The sequence below is a fragment of the Meleagris gallopavo genome, chromosome 4 (assembly GCF_000146605.3).
Source record: "Meleagris gallopavo isolate NT-WF06-2002-E0010 breed Aviagen turkey brand Nicholas breeding stock chromosome 4, Turkey_5.1, whole genome shotgun sequence".
NCBI lineage: Eukaryota > Metazoa > Chordata > Aves > Galliformes > Phasianidae > Meleagris > Meleagris gallopavo.
In genome coordinates this window covers 14,009,627-14,025,358 of record NC_015014.2, presented here as the reverse complement: position 1 = coordinate 14,025,358, position 15,732 = coordinate 14,009,627, and the positions used below count along the sequence as shown (strand labels likewise).

The 15,732-nt window shown below is 38.0% G+C and overlaps 1 protein-coding gene across 1 annotated transcript in view; it reads right to left on the bottom strand.

The window, feature by feature from the left end:
• Window positions 1-3: 3 nt before the first annotated feature.
• Window positions 4-15,732, bottom strand: part of LOC116216604 (la-related protein 1B-like) — a 15,996-nt gene continuing 267 nt past the window's right edge. Inside the window, exons 2-8 of the mRNA XM_031553256.1 lie at window positions 9,318-9,379; window positions 8,183-8,242; window positions 5,138-5,306; window positions 3,642-3,785; window positions 1,277-1,420; window positions 856-1,024; window positions 4-96 (exon numbers count right to left, since the gene is read on the bottom strand). Coding sequence (XP_031409116.1) covers window positions 93-96; window positions 856-1,024; window positions 1,277-1,420; window positions 3,642-3,785; window positions 5,138-5,306; window positions 8,183-8,242; window positions 9,318-9,379 — 752 coding nt within the window. The 3' untranslated portion in view covers window positions 4-92. The remainder of the gene's footprint in view (window positions 97-855; window positions 1,025-1,276; window positions 1,421-3,641; window positions 3,786-5,137; window positions 5,307-8,182; window positions 8,243-9,317; window positions 9,380-15,732) is intronic.

The window sequence follows — 15,732 nt, the reverse complement described above, 5'->3', positions numbered from 1 at the left end:
TAACAAAAAAGACTGCAATAGAAGTTTTGAAGTTGATAGTCACATGCCAGATACTTTCTGCCCTTATACAGGCTTTTTTCTTCCTTTTTTCGTCAACTGTAACAAAAGAAGCAAGAATAAAATAAGCAAGTTGCTTTATGGAATACAAGGGCAATAAAAAACCACCACACAGGCATCACGGGGAAATGCCGTTACAAGTATAGAAGATGAAATATCTGCCAGTGGTGGAAACTGTCTCTTTAAAATGAACTAGTGGTTTCCAGGCCCTTTTGACATGTCTCCTGGTGATAATCAGTCTTCCAGATGATTTCTCATTCCTAATGGTATACACGAGAAAGTAAACATTTCAGATTACTAGAAAATCAAGTATCAAATGCGAAACTACTCTTTCAGTTGAATGTTTCAAGTGAAACACTCTGAAAACATAAAACTAACAAGAACACTCAAAGTGAAATCGAGAGCAAATAAGAGAAACCTCTCGCTGCACCACCCAAGAAGAGCTTTATATGCAAACAGACCGATGGTACTCAAAAACACAAGCTCAGAGACATCCATATCTCAATTACATGACAACATAAAAAAGGGCTATGTACCATAAATAAAGAAGGTTTATGAGTTAGAGCCACACTACAGCACAAGATGCAGAACAGCTGCCTTAAAATTCCTCCCCATCGCTCGTGTTTTTTTCACCCCATTTGTGAGTAAGCTAAACAGACACTGGTAATGGTCAAATCAAAAACAAGTTGAAATGCCTTCTTCCCCACCATTTTATGGGTGATAACTCATTCCAAAGAGTGTTTAATCCTTTTCTTAAATGATCTTTCAAAATATTTGCATACTAAACAATCTACTTACATTTGACGTTTTATATATTCTTTCAGAAGAACTTCATCCACAGAATACATCTGCACTCCTGTTCCATCATCGTAGTAATACATCATACTAGAGTTAAGCTCAGGTTGAAATGCTTGGTCAGTTATTTCACCATACAGTTCTTGATAACCAACTGAATAGTCAAAGTTCCCTTCAAAATGCAGGTGAAAATAAAAATTAACTCAATTAAGTCAGACATAATTTAAGACATGAACATGATACACACACTACTTCATGATTGGCTTTCAACATCTGATTTAAAAGAAACAGAAATCCCACCAACCACTTGAAAATATCAAGCTACAGGATATGTACCTTGAGATTACCCTAACTTCATATGAAAACATCAACATTATAAATATAGTTTAAAAAACAGATGCCACTCATCTATTTCTTTGCATACTTCTAGGGTTTCCTCTGCTTCGTCCTCTTCCTTTGCCTCTACCTCTTCCTCTGCCTCTGGAGAATTCTCGAACACTGCCACCCTCACTTCTCACACTGCACACTTCATCGTGATCATCTCTCTTTTCTCTATCACGATGCCAATCTTTAAAAGAAAAAAAAAAAAGTATCATACAATCATAATTAAACATCACAGAGCAATTCATTAGTCTCTGATTAATTCCTAGATATTAACCTTAAAAAACAGCACAGAAAAGTACTCTCTATTTTTTGAATACTCTAAAACGTTGAAGGAAATGAAACTGCTGAAGAAAGGTTTGTGGAGCAGTGCCTAAGCGTGAGTAGGTAGGAACTGCTAGCAATAAGGAGTAAATGAGCTGACTGGCAGTCAATCTCAAATGCTTCCGAAGCAACTGGATGCTCATGCCAACTCAGGGATCACAATATATGCAATAAGTCTAGGATAGGAATGCATCATCATGCCATTCTCCTTCGAGGCATGGTAATACTCTCCGCTTCTGTGGACAACTCCCAGTAGTTACAGAAAGCTACACAGGGCTGCTAACTCTTGATAATTCTGCTCTGGGGAGGATTTCCAAGGCTCTCTGGAACCTCCCTTTTGTTCTCAGAAGCAGCCATTTACCACTCCCCTGACTCAGCCTTTTAAACAGCAATATTTTATTCTCTACTGATCTTCCCCTAAATGGAGCTGTTAACTTAAGAATCCCTTTTTGATAACACAGGTAAATCTAAGCTCCGTAAATTATCCCCATATTCCAGGAAACTCCTTTGTCAGAAGAATGGCTGGCTGTACAAACCACATGTGATGTCACTGAGGTCTGCTAACTTCAACATAGGGCTGACTAAAGCCATGGCTCCTATTAGAAATCCCGCTTTACTAGCAATTATCTTTAAGAAACCCTGCAACAAAATCTGTATGCCTGTACATTCAAGTTTCTGTATTTTATCTTCTGTAAAATAATAACTTAAATTTACAAATGTCCTAATCAATATGTCTTTCTCTATGGGAATTTGAACCTCTTAGAGATTCCAAATGTGGCTTTGGTTCAAGTATTTCCCCTAGCCAGTTTCATTTTTGCACTGAGTGTACACACAACTCGTTAGACACATGCAAAAGCCCTACAAATAACACGTTCAAGAGTAACTGTTCTATTTAAGCCTGACACAGGTTCGGTTTGTTTGTTTGAATTTAAATAATCAATATTTCTAAAGAACAGAAGAGGTTTTATGCTTTCTCACCCTGAAATTCATCTTAAACGACCATAGCCTTGATGTCAAGTTTACACTAGAAGTTTGTGGTTGTTTGACCATGGGGCTCCTGATGAAACTGGAGTAAAGTGAAGCACTAGTAAGAATCCTTCTCCTGCCCACTTCTGTTCCTCAGACATCCAGATAAAACCCTTTTATCAGTGTTTCTAAAATGACTCCAAAAACAGAACTCATCTCAGTGATGTCCAGCACTTATTATTATAGGGAGCAAACACTTGAATTATTAATGCATATCACAAATCTGAAACTTAAATGCAAATGTACAAACCATAGAGTTAGAGTCAGCCTGAGGTCTCTACTTTCTGACAAGCTATATTTAGAACACCTGAGGACCAAAGGCAGTACCAGCTACGGTGCACTGTACCCTCTGTTGTGCTAGTACAGCTTTTTGCATGGCCATGCTGAGAAACATACTAGGGAAGTGAACTTAAAAGAGAACAGTACCAGAAGAATTGCCAATGCAGAATTCAAAGCGTGGTCCCGCAAGCAGCTGCTCTGGCCGCAACAAACTGCGGGAACAGGAGTAGAGCAGGACAGAGCAACTCATTACAAGAACATTATCAGACTTTCTGCACCGTGAAACTGTGGTCCAAGACATACTCGTTAGCCATCAGGAGAACACATGGCTCTGAACCAGCACAGACTGTAAAAATAGACTGTTACCAAGCTCTTTTACTCAGAAGAGTCATTGACTGAGATGTTACAATTCTGATGAATATGTGAAGAATTAAAAAATAATAATATAATATAACGTTTTAAAGAAGACTTTCCAGTTTAAAACTTGAATGTTACACTATGGGACAATTCATTTATTTTTATGAATTATTGGCAAACATTAACACTATTTTTTTGTTTTGGTTTGGATTTTAGTATTGGCAAAGTCAAATTTCAACATCAGCTGCCAAACTAATGCCTACTCTTATGGTTTCACCCATCAGAGAAAAAAAGAAGAGCAGCGTAGCACTTCCAATGTGTCTGGTTCAGTTTGATTGGACTTACGCTAACAGCCAACAAGTTTAAAGTCACACTTCATTTGCGACAAACAGGAAGACACAAAGAGATCGAAAACTACTTACTTCTTGTCTCATTCCGTCTGTTGTTATGAAGTATTAACTTGTTTGTTTCCAGCTGACATCTTGAGCTACTTCGAGAGCTTGATCTTTCTTGACTATCTGACCTTACATCATCCAAGTGAAGTGGAACCCATTTTTGCTTGTTACCTTAAGAAGTTAACAGCTTTCTCTTAATTATAATATTGCTTGAAGTTTCAAATCCGATTTAAGATTCTATTTAACACCGCTTTTAAAATTGTAAACAACAGTAAATTCCCATGTGAAAAAACTAGGAGAAGCAGGTTAAATACTAATTGTATTTTTAAGATATAATAAAAGATTGAACAACAACAGATGCAGTAAACAAGAACTTCTCAAAATGAATGGTAAACTTATAAGAACTAAATTTAGACGTATGCATGCTCCATAAATATACAGTTAAATACATACACTAAATTCATTATTAAATAATTTCACAATTTGCACATGAAACATTATGTAAAAATAGCATGTCAGGTTAACTACTGAAATACAGATTATAATCACTAACCATACAAAACTTCCTGAGAATTCTGCTGTGGTATAGCAGTTTTACATCAAGACATTCAGATTAAATTCATTTCTGTGCATCAAAAACAGTAAGCAAAGCTGTACCTTGCTGAAGGCTGGCCTGAACATCTACTGGCCATTTACTTAGTGATAATATTCACTGTTCTACGCTTGGTTGATATTGTGAACTTTGTGACACATAACACTCATAATCCACATTGAAGGAAAAAAGAAAACTAAGTTGGTTTCTGTGGTATGCTTTGCTTTGTACTTTCACTTAGATTAAAAAAATTAAAAGCACTACAGGATTTTATTTTTTAACATACACAAAACAGGATTAACAAATCTAAACAACAAAGGTCTTTAGGATCTGAAGAACTATCAGCAAGGAATCAAGAAATAAAGCAGTTTATGGCAGCAGTAGTATAAAGCTACCTCAGTTCTGTCTTCGTTTCACTCAAGTTTATTGTCTAAGAAAAACAGATGATTGCTTCCTATTTTTAATGTAATAGAATGGATCAAGAGGAAACAACAAAGCCGGTTCAGTTCTCAAGCGATATTTCAAGGTTTAAGCTAGTAGCAAAATATGAAAATTAAAATGATAACACCTATAATGCTATGCATGCACGTATGTGTATGAAATTAAATGACCATAGTTATAACTATTCAATGAATAAAAATATGAAAGATGATAATCAAATGAAACCATAATTTTCCAGTGATTTTACATCAGAGCTGCATATAACCATCAGGAGGACATGAATTGTTTTTTCTCCAGAATTTCTGTTTGACTAAATAGGACACTCCAAAATATGAGAAAGGACTCCAGTTTTAATCTTCCCAACACAATGTATCCTGTTATTACCTAAAAAATGCAAAACAAAATGTTCCATCACGACATTCAACTGGAATTAAAATAAATGTATCAACGATTAATTACTGCATTACACTTAGATTACACCCAGACAAACCTTTTTTCCTTTGGTTGTTAGTTTGACCTTCATCTTCACTAATGGTATCTCCTGGACCATTTGGGTTAGCCTCCAGGTTGTCCTTGGTTCCATTATTGCCTTTTTGATCAAATTTCTCCTCCTTTTCTTTTCTATTTGTTGGCTTCTTACTGTGACTTAGAGACTTGCACTGAAAAAGATACTGGTAATTATTTTTGACAGCACAATTGGTGATAGCAAAAGATAAATTTCTTTCACCTATTAAAATTCTTTTACTATTAGTTGTTCCTGAAATCTTCAGGATGGTGAGTTTTAACAACTGTGTTGCTTTGTGAAGTCTTTCTTTCTGCTAGTCTAGCAAGACTATGAAGACAATACTTTAAAAGGAACAGGGTCTGGTTTGGTTTTTAACATGAAGATGCAAAGCTACAGAATGTACAACAATCATGCTTCAATACCTCAAAACTGAATTGCATACGATAGGAAAAAAAGAAACACTATGTACTTACTGGTATCTACTGTTAAGACTGATTGACTTTTAAAGCTGTATTCACAGAACTGTGAATGCACAGCAGCATGTGATTTTTTGATTTACCAACCTCTGCTGTCCACGTAAACTATAAGGAGCCACAGCTCTTAACTCTGTCAAATTTGTTTCATTAAACCAGAATATGAGCCAAAAACAGATGTGGAGCTGTATGATTAGATTTACACTCTTCCCCTCCTCCCCCAAAATTAGAATATAGCATTTACTTAGAACTGTTTGCATTTTAGTAGTGCCAACATCCTGCAAATCATCATTTCTTGGAAACCTGTAGAACAGCAAGTTTCAAAGAACATAAAACAAACAGGATTTCACTAAATAGTGGAAAACGTCATTTGGAGTGGATATAATATCTTCACACAAGATTAAACCTTACAATTATTTTTGCCAAACAAGTTCTCCTATCTTGTGGAGACTGCTTTGAACTTGCTGGAATGCATACAGTAGATACTGCAGTACTATCCCCATAATTACTTTGAATAAAAAACCTTCTCCTAAACAAATCAACTGGGATAAAATACAAACTGATTGTTTGGTATAACAGACACTACTTGAATTTCTGTGATTAAATTCTCACATATTGAAGCCAACAGAAGTTTAATTAACATTCATGCAATACAATCTAGACCATTTGGGAAAGCAAAAAATCTTAAAAAAAAAACTAAACCTGAAAGAGACTACTTCAGAAAACATCAGACATTTTTGTTTTGTCTCAGCCACTCTGATTAGTACTGTACAGAAATCATCAATCACACTAACTTTCACACAACCAGCAGATGTTAAAGCACTGTGCCCCTACAGAATACAGAAGATAAGGGTGTATGTTTTCCAGACACCCCCCAAAGAAAAGGAGCTGGTAAAATAAGCATATTCTAGACTTAACTATAGATCAGCATTAGCATTTGAAAATATTATTAAAATATATAAAATGTTGTTCTTTGAATGCTATTCAAACTGGCGGAACTAAGCTCGGGAGACTCTCTCCTTTTCTGAGAATCAGAACACTTATGGTATGAAATTTATTTTTGTAGGCATTGTCATAGAACTTCTCTGCACCACAGCAGCCTCCTACATCTCATATATTACAAGAGGTGTATCTGAAAAATTACAAATAAGAAGCATTCCATAGTGAAATTGAAAGCATAATCTTCAGGAATGGCATTTTTGAGTCATTAGACTGTGCCAAATGAAGAGGATGTGCATTTTGCATCAAAGGTATGAAATGCACAGATGAAACTGTTTATAGTTTTATGAATAATCAAGCAGGAGTTTGATGCCCAGCAAAGTTACACACTTCTAATGTTACCCAGGAAATTAGCAGTCTTAGAGGGCGAGTCTATCAACAAGTGTCTCTCGTGGTATCGTTAAATATATCACCACTGTTCCCCTGAACAGAATTGGAGCAGCAGCATCTCAACAACTGGCAGGAATGCTAGTGACAGAACTTATCAATACTAAAGAGAAGTTAAATCAAGGATCTTATATAAATCCTGTACCTTAGTGGCATGTATGTCTACACTAAAATATTTCAGATGCTATTTCAGTAACTGAATAACCAGCAATTTATCTGCATGTAGTCTGTTCAGGTTTTAAAGATTCTTCTAGAAACAGAAAAAATATTCTCTGTATAAAAAGCTATTTGAAGAGGCAAATACCTAGAAGAAAACATAGTGCTATGTCAAATGTACAGACATCTAGAAGTTTGACCTGCAACATGAAAGGCCTGGTGAGAAACCCGAGGACTTAATTAGGGGAAAGAGAAGGTGCTAGAATCTGAGCCTACAGGACAAACGACTCATACTGAACTACCTTAATATGCTCTTTTTCAGCTTCTATTTGCATGTTTTCAATTATACAACACACAGTGCTGAACCCAAATCTTCTGGTTTTCCTCACCATGAAAAAGCAGAAAAATCAGAGATGCTCTGCTAGGACTAAAGCACAGAGTGAAACAGCACCGGATATACAGGAATTGTCTATGCTTTGTTGCTTTAAATAACTTAACACAAGAGGTCTGAGATATGCACGTATCACTTGAGATATTGTAAAATAAAGAATTGGATGACATTGGCAATAGGAAAATAAATCCTTTCTCTATCCCCACTTCTCTGGTAATTCCCAGGACACCTATGCATAGAACAATTCGAGGATGAGAGAGTGCAGCATGCTCACAGTCCCAAAAGTTACAGGTCTGTGGCTCTTTATAAACCTCTCAAAGAACAGAAAAAGGAAATAAAAGAAATACATAGTAGATTGAATACAGCACTTTTTTACTCTGCATGTTCACACAGGCAAAGGTGGAATGAGTGCATGTGTGCATGCTTGTGAAAGGTTCAGACATTGTTTTATTAGGACAGACAGTTAAGCACAGACCAGCATTTGGAATTATTTTTTATAGATAGATAGATAGATATAGTAGTATTATTATTATATACAAACTCTAGAATATGGCAACCACATTAATCACAGAAGGCCACGTGATTCTTAATAAAATAGTATTGCAGGTAACAATAAATACTTACTTCATTGTTTGCTGTTTCACTTGGTGTTGGCCAGTCTCCGATATCAACAAAATCACCAGCCTGCAAAGACAGTCAGAGTTTGTGCTACTTCCTAGATCTAGCCCCTTTTAAAACATGGAAGATGACTGTCCTGACTTTGATGACAAGACTATCCCCATTTGAACAATGCTGTTAGAATTAGCAATTCTTAAAAGCTGGGAAATACAAAACAAAATAAATAAGCAGCTTTTTTAAACAGAATAGATCGACAGCAGAAGTAATCAATCTTTGCAATTACATCCCAAACGAGGTACAACACATCTTACCTACCGTGTGATAGCAACTGTCTAAAGAATGTCCTCACATGTAACATGTAAGTGGACATGGCCAAATAAAGATGATAAGCAAGCAAAATTCTTTATGTTCTATTGTTAGAACAGACTAACGAGTCTCAAGTACACAAAGAACAACGTTCAAGGCTAATTGTTTTCTTACAGATGACTCCCTACTTGCTTTAAAGGTATCTTCCTCTTTAAACACCTTTTAGCATTTGGAAGACCTTTGAGCACTGGTTTTACTCAATCTAAGAAGGCGTGGCTGCACAAAATGTTAGAAATTTAACTGCTCAGTAAGAAGATTCAACGTCTCTCCTGTCATAGTCATTTTACAACAAAAAATAAAGTACACTCATTATTAACATAATACAGAAATAGCATTTCCAAAACAACCTATCATCCCATGTCCTCAAATTACATTGTTTCATTATAGGCCCCTTCCCCATTTTATATAATCTTGTGACTTGTTAAAACCCCCTTGTATACACACCACTTTAGTTTTCTAATTTCAATTTTCTTGTCTTTTTTTTTTAAAAACCTTTCTGTCTTCAAAATTAAGCATTGTCAAAGTATAAGAAGACGAAGTAGAAGTTTCTGTTCTTAACTTCAAAATATCTTCTTTTTTTCTTTTTTAATAGCAGCAGCTGTTTGCTACTGTGAATATTTACAATCAGAAATATTTCCTTGAAATGATTTCATTTTTCAACTGTATTATCAGCAGCGCTAAATGCCAGTTTAGATAAGCAGGTTACATTAACTGGGACTTCTAATTCAAGCAGCCCACTAACTCCAAGCTAAATGTTCTTCTGGCAAATACAAACCTTGCTGCATTTCCTCGTCCTGGCTTTCGCTGCTTTTACATGTTTAGTGGAATTCTCTAGTTCTGAAAAAGAACAACAGCAAAAAATACTTTCAAGCGATGTAACAAGTTGTGCTTAAGAAGCATAAGGTATGCTTTAACAATTTCTCTGCTATCTAGCATATTACACCAATGTTTTTTTAGTGGCCTCGGTATTGAAGCCAATGCACATTCATAAACATAATTACTAGAAGAGTATTACCACAAGATAACTAATAGCATATGACATCAAAAAATTCAACTCACAACAAGTGTAAATAGCCTCAAAAAAAAAAACAAGGTGAACAGAATATTACATAACAGTATGTAAGCATTTGATGAGCTACAATGCCAAGACTCTCTAAGCATTGGTATTTTAATTCAGGTATCAGCAAAAATGAGACCCCAAACAAACAAATACCCAAATACTAGAAGCTATACTAAAGCACACGATTCATTTAAGAAATTTACCATTATGTGAGCATGAAAAAAAGCTGTTACACATGGGCAAATTCCTAGTAATTTCAATTCATAAGCAATCACACAACTGCTAAAGAAGTGAGCCATACTGCTCAGAAACAAATCAGAGCAACAGAAGAAAAATAAAATGAAAGGTGCAAAGACAAAATAAATGTAAGGTTGATACATTTTTATGTTCAGATTCCACAAGTTACAAAACCTGTTTATGATAAATGTAACCAGCTGCCAGAAAGCTGATAGTCAGACATTTTCAGAACCATCCTAAGACCTAACCTTCATAATAACAATACTCCTCCTGAGCAACAGTGCCCATGTGAAGTCATTACGCCTTTTAATATATATGCCATTTCCATTCTGTACATGAACGCAATTTTCTCATTTTCCTCCCATTTAATTGTGCTCTAGCTTTTTTTGTTGAGTATTCAAGGGGAAAAAAACCAACTCAATAGCAACAGAATTATTACTAGATAACTTCTCGAGAGAGTAGATCCAGACAGATAAAATCGCATTTTAGTTTCTCCTACCTTCATTCTGTTCTCAATATGCCTTTTTTTTAATTACATTCTTCCAGTTGCCTTAGTTTCACTCTCATTGCTGCTTCTTTCCCATAGAGAAGCAGCTACAACCTTCAATGGAAAAGTTTTTTTCAGCCTTTTACTGAAAGCTGAGCTGAAACCATTGAGCATGGCTGAAATCACTAGGGGGTTGTTAGTTCCTTGAGGATAACATCATCTCCTTAGCCCTTATCTCTCTGGCATCCACTGACTTCGCTAATCTTCCTCATTGCAGCTTCACCCTGGGAACCCCACCCTTATGCCCAGCGCACACAATGAATGTATGATCCTAATTTTTACTTACCATTCAATAGTAAACTGCTACCCTCTATGAAATAAGGCAAAAAAAGGTGGTAGTCATGGAGCAACAAGCTAATTTGTGCCAACAACAAAGCTGCCAATTGCTCGCCACAGCAAACTGACCAGCCATAGTATTTGCTCTCTGAACAGAGCTCTCCTTTTAGCTGTTCGGTTACCTTACCAAAGACCTTTTTCACCTCACAGCACTTGTACTTAAATTGCTACCCAAGGACTGCTCTGTCACAACTTCTCTCAGTGCATCCTTGGTAAAGCAAGGAATTACACAGAAAAAAAGCCAACTCAGCTTCACCGCAGTACCTTAGTCATAGGACATTATTCAAGGCAGCAAGAGAGGCCACCTGAATCAAGCAAAATGAGACACAACTTGTTTTGTCGGTAACCTTTCTTATCTGTTTATAAATCTAACATTTAGTAATCTAAGACTTAAAAGACACATTTGCACACTAAGTGAAAAGAAAATTAACATCAGGCAACAACATTGCCTAGCTGATGGTGCCCATTCTGAGCAGAAAGGCTGGGGAGCATGCTTGAGCTCACTGGCAAGAGCTCCTCCAGGTTTCCAGGGTCTCTTTCAGACCCAGATGTAACTGACGTCTCCTGCCCAGCCAGCTTATCATTTCTGAGCTGGATTTTGGCGTGAAGCATGAAAGAGAAGATAAGGGGTGGGGGAAGGAGGATGAGAGTGAAAGAACAAAACATGGGCTCCCTTGAAATTTTTACCTCAATCAAGTCTGTCATATTCTCCACGCAGACAAAGCTCACTCTACCATACATTTAGATAAGAGCTCCATGCTGAATGTTAACCCAGCCTTTGGTTTTAGAGTCACGTAACAGTGCTGAATACCAGAAACGGTATCTTCAGTTTACGGCCACAACAGAAGCCAGCAGACCCTGAAAATACACAACTGTCTGCAATTACTTTACCTGGGGGGTTTTAGCTGAACTTTGAAGGAGTGGGCTGAAAGAAAAATCAATCAAGGATGAGCAACTTTAATTGCTAACAATCAGAATTCAATCAGTGAACGCCAGTTCCATCCGCATGAAAACTGAAATAACCTTTCAAAGTCATTTTAAAAATGGTTCATTCAAGTCTTCTTATACATCACATCCTAACTCAAGGTATCTTCTGCAGAAAGATATGGATGTGCCAACGTGTCAAGTGCAGTATTTCAAGGTATGAGACAGCAGTTAGCAAAAAACAAAAGACAAACTGCCAAATCAGCAGCAATCCTCAAGCAGCAGCAAAGAAAAGGTGAAACCAGATGCTGGGCAGAGGTAGAGGAGCAAAGTTTACGCATAAAGATGCATCACCAAAGTATCACCAACTAAAAGCAAATTAGATTTATTTTAGCCTATTTATTTTATAAACCTTTTATTTATTTTAACAAACAAATGTATAGGTCTTGCAAACGTGACAAAATAATTCCTTGGAACATATGCTAGTTTCAATTTAAAGCATGGATTTATGATCCAAGATTCTTGGAAATTAAAAAGCAGTCATCTATGTTAACATCCTTTCCTACAGCAGTTCAAGCACTTTATAGCAAAACAGCATTAGTTGGACCAACTTTCTCACACTACTTGAACAAACCAAGGCACTGCATTATGCCACCAGCATCCTTCCATGTGCTTATAGTCAGAATCAGCTTTTCAGTGTAACAAGTTCTGAACAATCAAAAGGAAAAAAAGTCCCCGACATATGATGTGTTAATCGTTACACTTCTTTCTTAACCTCTGCTTCATTTCTACTATTATTTGGTTCTTAGCTGCTTCATAGAAAGCTGCAACCTGTGGCTCAGTTTCTACAAAAGCTCTCATGCTGAAGCAGGAGCACGTGCCAGAGCACAGCCAGGTCTGCATGGAGCTCTGGGCAGCAGGATGCATTTCTCTCTCCTAGCAGTCTCCAGTTTAGTAACCAAAAATACCGTACCATGCAAACAGATGTATGTTGTGTTCTATGCACTGTCATAGGCCTGGAAAACACAAACAGCAGATTTGAGAATGCTTTTACACCCTGCAGGGTAGGATAATTGCTGATGTTGTATCTCTTGATAATTCTTAAAATAAAAAAGCTGCTACTCAAACTCACAGTGAATTAATGAGAAATAATGACAGCATTTGCACGAGATACATCAAAGCACTTGATAGTCAGATCATTTTCCCATTTATTCATCAAAACTGTAAAGTCTGTTATCCTTAATAACACAGCACATCTTTACTAAGCTGTACCTGCAACACCTACTTATTAACAGACCATAGCTAATCAATAGCACATGTGAATCAGTTTCTGCTACTGAAACATCAACCAGATGAAGGCAGTCCTCAATGTGCAGAAATCAATGAAGAATGACAAACTGAGCAAAATATTAAAGACTGAAGCATGCAGTTACTTAGATTAACTACAATATCAAAGAACACTAGGAAGCAAACTCACCACAGATACTTTGCTTTAAAGAATACTTCCATAAATTTCATGGACTTTTCTTGAGCAATTACCTAATGACTCGTTAGAGTCCAGGATCAGCTATACAGACCACAGAACTTCTTGGTTGGGTTCCCCTTTAGAAGCTTATAAAAAAAAGGCAGTATTTCATCAAAGAGGAGGGAAAACTTCTGAATAAAATCAGTTCAACAACTCCATGCTGGGAATTATTTAAGCGGAGAAAGGGTAAACTAATCTCTTTTGGGAGAGCCTGGCTCCAAGAGCAGGCTAAAATAAAACAAAATTCAAAGTAAAGACAAGGAAAACAGGAATAATGCTGGGTTGCTACACGGCCTCAGTAGCGACACATCTCCTTGGCTCCATTTAAAACAAAACTTATCTTGTTACCTGGTAAAAAATGGTTATCAACATGATTACACGGCACTTCCTCCTTGCAGCGTTCCTCTCTTAATTACCGAGTTTCAACTTGAAGAAATGAAGACGCAGTGAAAGCTCAGCAGTACAGGAGAAGCAGGGAGGAACGTGTGTGCTGCAAGAACTGCCTTTAGCCATGGGCAGCCCCTGCCAAAGCTGCCTGCCTGTGCCATGGATCCTAGGGTTAGATAGGAACCCATGAACTTCATTGGCAATTCCATATTGCTACCCATCTTTCTCCATGAATTAACTGCAGATTAACAGCAGCAGTTATATCATTCTGAAATTGTTCTACTTAGAAGTTTAATAAAAAGCTTACTCCAGAACACCCAACTATAGCAACAAACACACCATAAAAACATGAAGTAAGTTCATATGAGGTGTTTGGTTTACCACCATGTTATTAAAACCTACTGACATATCCGACACCCAAAATTAAAAGGTAACAATGCTTGTAGAGAATTCTTTCACCGGGAAAGACTTATAAGCTTTTTCCATTACTTTTTCCTTCTATTGTCTGTCCAGTGATTTAGCAGTTGCCTTCAAAAGGAGGAGTTAGTTCTGCCTGTGGTACAGATGAGTAACACCACAATGCATGACTGCCTGAAAGCAGCCTTCTCGGCGTGTAACTATCACTGAGCACGCCGCTGTACATGCATGTGTCAGGAAACTTTCAACAAATCAGGCCAAGATCAACGAGTTAAACAGGCTTCAGCTGCTACTTTGATGTGAGATTCTTTTCCGTTTTATTATCCCCTGTATGGACGGTTTTACATTCCATCCCAGCAGTGCTTCTGCTCACCTACTTAATATTTCACATGTGTAATTTCCATACTACCACATTTATAAGGGCCTATTGCAACTGACGCTGCTGCCAGTTCACTGCTTCAGAACACATCACCTGCAGACTGGGGCACACAGTCAAGCCCTGATGGATCAGCCACTCCAAAGCTCACCCAAAAGCTACCCGTGGCAGCCACACCGCAGCACACCCCTCCTCACGTGCCTGTTACTGGTACCACTGCCACCAGCAACTCCTCTATTTGCTGAATTCTGCCACTGAAAAAGATACTCCAGTACAACAGCTCAGTTAGGTGGTAATTTCATAAATAATAACTTCTGCACAGATGAAAAAGTTTAAAGCTCTCTGAAATAATCAAACTAAGCACGTAACGTACGTGGTGCATGAACTCCACACCTCCATTCTCTCTTCCCCCAACAACTATTTTTGTGTTTTACCTTAAGTGGGAAACAAAACCTCAGCAAAGAGCAGCATTTCCAGCACAGGCCCAACCAGGCCCACGAGGCAGTACTGCACCGCTGTACTATTATTGGGACTGCCCCAGCAGCTCGGGCAGGTGACGAGCTCCCTGTCATGTACGGGCAGGACTTCAGCTGCGGCACAGTGCTGGGCTGCAGGAGCAATGCTAAGTCGGCATTTACGAGTGCGTCAGTACACACAGACAGCATGGCCCCACGGTACTGATGGGCACACGTGCTGCCAAAAGGTTTCATCTACAGCTAAATAAAAGTTCTGTGGTCTGGAAAGCATTTCTCTCTGCCTACACGATATATCTGCTTGGAACTGTCCAGGGACACATTTCTCTTTGTGAGGGAGGCACACAATTAATTCCAGGATAAAAGTGACCATGAGAACACAAGTGGGGCTGTCAGGAGCCCTCAGGAGCACAGGCCAGAGCACACGCCGAGCTAAGTATGTGAGGCTGGCAGCTGCTTCAGGCTGACAGCAGCACTCCAAGAAGTGCTGACTTCGAGGAACTCCACAGGGGCCCAAGGCTAACGCCGGGCAATTTCAGCCAGGTCTGCAGTCCCCAGTCCCTATAGAGCTCTCACACAGCTTTACTTTATATTTGCGGTAATTAAAGGCCAGCAAATTGCACCAAACTGCCCATCTTGGTCTCCATCTCTTCCCACGGAAGCAGCCCGAACCGTCAGCACTACAGCTGTTAACACTAAGGCCTTTGCAAGCCCAACCTTCTGAAAAGCAAAACTCAGAAGCAAACCGAACAAGGAAATTCTATAAATAGGTAAAAAAACAAAACAAAACAACTAACCAAAGCAAAACAGAAACAAAGAGCTGACCTACAGGAAAGCAGCGGGGATTCAGCAACGCTCCTACATGTCAGCAGCACCGCACGGGCCGCTCAGCGTTCCGCTCGCGGTGC